Raw genomic sequence first — 4,729 nt, 5'->3', positions numbered from 1 at the left:
TTATTGCTTGCGTGTTCCCAGCTGGAAGCGGGCTTCCTCAGAGATCCCATACTGCTCCAAGGGGTCCTGCAGCAAGAGCACAGGGAAGGCACCAGTAAGATGTAGACAAGGGAGGAGGCCAGCAGGACGGTAGCTCAACCAGTCCACAGTCTGGTGCAGTGCTGGGCTGGGTGCTGATTCCAGTCATATGCTGGATTTTCCCCAGTCCAGCTCCTGGCTGCTGTTCATGGTACAGAAAGTCAAGCAGGCTGCAGGTAGGACACAGCAGATAACCAAGGTTCACGCGCCATATTCAGTCCCTGCTGGCACAGGAGCGCATGGGTAAGCTGCAGCCACCTCAAGCAGGGATGCTCCAAGGAGCCTGGCAGAGGTCTGAGCAGCATCTCAAGCCACATACACTCTGATCTGGCCAGGGCTGCCTGTGAACTCACCCAGAGAACCAGTGGGAGTCTGGCTACAAACCTTGGGCCGCTCTGCCAGTGGAAGAGGGTGAGTATGAGAGCCAGAGCCAACCACAACGCAGGCTGCTCAGCAGAGGAAGACTCTCAGGTCTGGCTGTTGAGACCATGGCTTCAGGAACTGGCTTATCTACGGGACCTCCTTCATACACACGGCAGAAAAGAGCCTTGTGCAGGACAGTTGGCAGCAACACCTCAGATCACCAGCCCCTGCTCCAGTCCAAACCCACTGGTCACGACCTCACAAGCTGACTTCAAGGGACTCACCTTCCCTGTCATTTTCTGGATCTCATTCCGGTAGAAAATCAAGCTCCTCCTCATGAACTCATAGCTGTAAGACAGGAACAGACCATGTGGCAGGCTGAGCAGCAAAGGATGTGGAGAAGTTTCAGATGCTATTTAGAGCTGAAGGGAAGCTTGCTCGGGAGGAGACGACCACTTTCCTCCCTGGGTTCACCACAAGCTGATCCCAGAAAATTAACAGCAGAGAGCATACAACGCAGACCTTGCAGGAGTGGCTTAGCTTACCTGGCTCGTTTGAGTGCCTCAATCCACTCCTGACACTGCTCTCCACTGTCACATTCAAAGCAGTATTTCCTCTCCGGCTCCTCAATGAAACCTGCCAGGGATAAGGAGAGGGCTTAAGGGAAGTCCTGGCAGAGCTGCCTGTGCTCTCCTGTCTCCCTCCCCAGCAACAGCCAGACTCTGCCAGGCCACAATTAGCACCTCTGTTCAACAAAGGTGATCTGTGAACAAGCTGGTAATCCAGGCCTCTGTCCCCTCTTCCCTTACCCTGGATGGCTCCCAGCCAGCCTGGAGCAGCTGCCTATAGCATTCGTCAGCTTACAGCAGCCAAAGACTTCAGAGAAGAAAGAGTGACAGCTCGGACCTGAACCAGACCAATGTGGCCAGATTTGGGACTGAAACTCCCTGAGCCTCCTTGCAAACAGTCACCAGAAATTTAGTAATAAGGTGTAAAATGGTCCTGAGGAAGTGATTCTGATATATGCAGAGGGCAGCCATCTGAGGAATTGAATCGCACTCGGAGAAGGCAGTGACCTTTCTTTGCTTGAGGCTTTGGGGAATTTGGTACTGTGCACAGTGGAAAGCAAGTCCCCATGCAACTCCAGTTCTTTACCAAGACAGAATCAGGACATCTAATTAATTACATTGTCCCCAGAGCTCTGCTCTTTAATACACAGTCCACAGAGATCTAGGCTGCTGCTGTGAAATAACTGGGTCAGACTGCATCAAACCCCTCAGGGCTGCTATGCGGGGACATCGGTTTTAACGCTTTTCTCAGGAATCCTCATTCACCAGGGCTCCCGACAGTCTTAAACCCCTAGAAATTCAGAGCATGGTGCTTAGAGAGATCGGTATGTTCAGGCTGTTTGAGGGTCCTTTGGAGACACTGAGAACACCACCTCTTCTGGCTAAAAGAGGAGACAAGGTTCTGCGCAGAAAAGCAGCTGTGCCCGACAACCAGGCCAAAAGATACGGAGATGTCCTTGGAGAAACATCCTGTTATTTTCGCCACATACCTCTCGCACAATGATTAGTTGTTGGATGAAAGGCTGCTTACAAAGGACGACACACCACGAGCCAGCTGGAGCCATGGCTATCAACACAAGGACAAACAGCGTGGTGGGAGGATTGGTGCTAGATTAGCCCGACAGATGGTTTATCTGAGGCTCACTTTTTTTTGATAAAATGCAATAGCACAGAAGCAACAATCTGTCAATACCAAACCCTCCTGGATTTCCACATGCACTAAGCCATGGTCTGTCTATTGGTGCTGTTTCTCTCCTCACATGCAGCTGTGCAAATCACAGACTGTTTCAGCCAGCAATTGAAATACTGCTGTCCTCAGGATGGGGCACAGCGACGCCAGAGCAACACCTGGCAGCCGACGAGGAGAAGGACTGAGCAGCACTAACCCCACTGTTACCAGAGAAACAGAGGGAAAAGCAGCAGAAAGTTTCTTTTCACGTAGCACTATTTGCCATACGGGGAACATGCATGCAGAACTCACTGATTGAGAAGACATTCTCCTCCTCTTTGGTGATCCTGCAGTGCTCCAGCAGCAGAGCTCCAATGGGCTGGAAAAGAGCCGGAGAGAGGGTTTAACCCACGTCATCCACCAGTGCGACAGGGGTCTGAGTTTGCCTTTTAAATGGGTTTCATAACCTGGTGCTACTTTAAAAGTAATTCAGTCTAATTGCATGAACGTGCCATGTTCTTTTAATCGACCTTTTTGTGTTGGCTGACACGTTTCATTATGCTAGTCTTACCTGTAACACTTTGCATGAATTAATTAGGTGTTAAACATTTCTACTTGCTCAGACTCAGCCTGGGCTTTAGCATTTGTTTCTGTGATGTGAAGGCAGTGAAGAAATTTACTTCCTTGCTCAGTAAATCAAATGAATATGAAATATTTAACATGACACACAGAACAGTTTGCATCAGACTTCGTAAGGGCAGTCCTCAAGCCTTGCAAGAGGTTAAGAAGAGCATGTTGATGAACTAGAACAGCTCAGGATACAGAGACAAACGGTAGGTCCTATTTGCTCGCCAGTGCACACTAAGCAAGGACATGAGAACCAAAGGGTGATACAAGCCACAAACAAAAGCAGTCCACAAGTGAATTCTTTTGTCCAAGTTACACAAAACATGAGAGGCAAATAAGGCAGCAGGGACAATACTGAAAAACCTGTTTTACTCTGTATTTCTGGCACATCGGTTTTACATTAGCACCCTCCACCCATGTGCTGAACTATATTTGATCCATTCAAGAACATCCTCTCCCCTTCCATCGGAACACTCACAAGTGCTTACAGATAAGCACCAGAAAAGGCGACAGCAGAGCACGAGCAAAAGGGACGTGTTGTGTCCTCAGAGCCTTGTACTACACCAGTGCAGGAGCCACAGCTGCATCTTTACACACAGACACGTGCCGGAGCGACCGCTCAGAGTCTCGGCCCTATCCAGAGAACTGCGACTGCAGCGCTAGTGAAGCGGCGATTAGCAACTGCACTTCAGCAGAAAGGAGAAGAGATCATCTCTGAAAACAGGAGCTCAGCCGTTACCAGAGTAAAATATTTATGATGGACCAAGTCTAAAAATGCCACTAAAAGCTTTCCAGTCCCTTTGTTTGTAGCATCAGCATGCACACAGCACCTTTCTTCACACACATTATTAAGATTACTTTTATATTCATTTTCCAACCAAAAACTCTTTAGCAACAGTTAGCAAGGGGTTCATTAAAAATCACCAGATCTCAGGAGCAGCAAAGCCAGAAACAGAACCCAAAGGTTCTGTCCCTCGTCTCTTTTTTTTCTGGACCCAAACAGGGCTTCTGTAGGCCCAAAATAACAACAGTGACAGGGCGTGGCCACATAAGTTTCCCAATAACAGTGAGCACTGTACACAAGTAAAATTCCTGGCAAAAAAAAAGAAGAAACAATGCTAATTCTTTTCCCAGGAGAGCAAAACATAAGCTTCCCTTGCAGTTTGGCACGATAAGGCACAGTCCTACAAATAAACATTACAGACTCCACATTTGGCAGTTTTGGGGCAGTGATTATGTTTAAAAGATTTGTTCCAAGCTCACAGGAGCTGCACCTGGTTGTGGGTAGATGGCAGTGCTGCTTCTCACCCCTACGAGTTTTTGCTGAGTTGACGGAACAGGAAACGTGGGTGCTCTGTCCTGGCTCTGGCAGCCTAGTGCCGTACCATTTTACAAAGTTCACACAATCAATTCACAGAGAAAGAAGAGAGAGGGAGGAAAACAAACAACAGCAACAACATCAGATTCCATACCTCTGCTTCGTCTGTCCGGAAGTAGAAGAGAAAGTTGACAACAAGCTTCACGAGGCGTTTCTTTAACACTGCAAAGAAAAAGTGTTCAGGTGGGTGGAAGGGCCAAGCCAGCCAGCACAGGGGCAGAGGGAAGCCCCTTCCACCCCTACCAGCACCCAGCACGGCACCTGTTCAACCAAACCTATGGGGAAGAGCCTAGAGGAGCTCGTGGCACCCCACCAGCAGAAGAGAAAGTTGACAACAAGCTTCACGAGGCGTTTCTTTAACACTGCAAAGAAAAAGTGTTCAGGTGGGTGGAAGGGCCAAGCCAGCCAGCACAGGGGCAGAGGGAAGCCCCTTCCACCCCTACCAGCACCCAGCACGGCACCTGTTCAACCAAACCTATGGGGAAGAGCCTAGAGGAGCTCGTGGCACCCCACCAGCTCCAGAAGGGCACTCTCTGCATCAACCCT

The 4,729-nt window shown here is 49.3% G+C and overlaps 1 protein-coding gene across 1 annotated transcript; it reads right to left on the bottom strand.

Annotated features, from left to right (window-relative positions):
• Positions 1–4,345, bottom strand: PLEKHJ1 (pleckstrin homology domain containing, family J member 1; the record flags this gene model as incomplete). The annotated part of the gene is made up of 5 exons (XM_010286782.1): positions 1–66; positions 726–789; positions 987–1,077; positions 2,491–2,557; positions 4,278–4,345. Coding segments are annotated over 5 exons (356 nt in total), but the record flags the coding sequence as incomplete, so codon positions are not given.
• Between the last annotated feature and the right edge of the window lie 384 nt (positions 4,346–4,729).

Source organism: Phaethon lepturus, unplaced genomic scaffold (genome assembly GCF_000687285.1).
Source record: "Phaethon lepturus isolate BGI_N335 unplaced genomic scaffold, ASM68728v1 scaffold11555, whole genome shotgun sequence".
Lineage (NCBI taxonomy): Eukaryota > Metazoa > Chordata > Aves > Phaethontiformes > Phaethontidae > Phaethon > Phaethon lepturus.
This window is presented reverse-complemented; position numbering and strand designations above follow the sequence as displayed.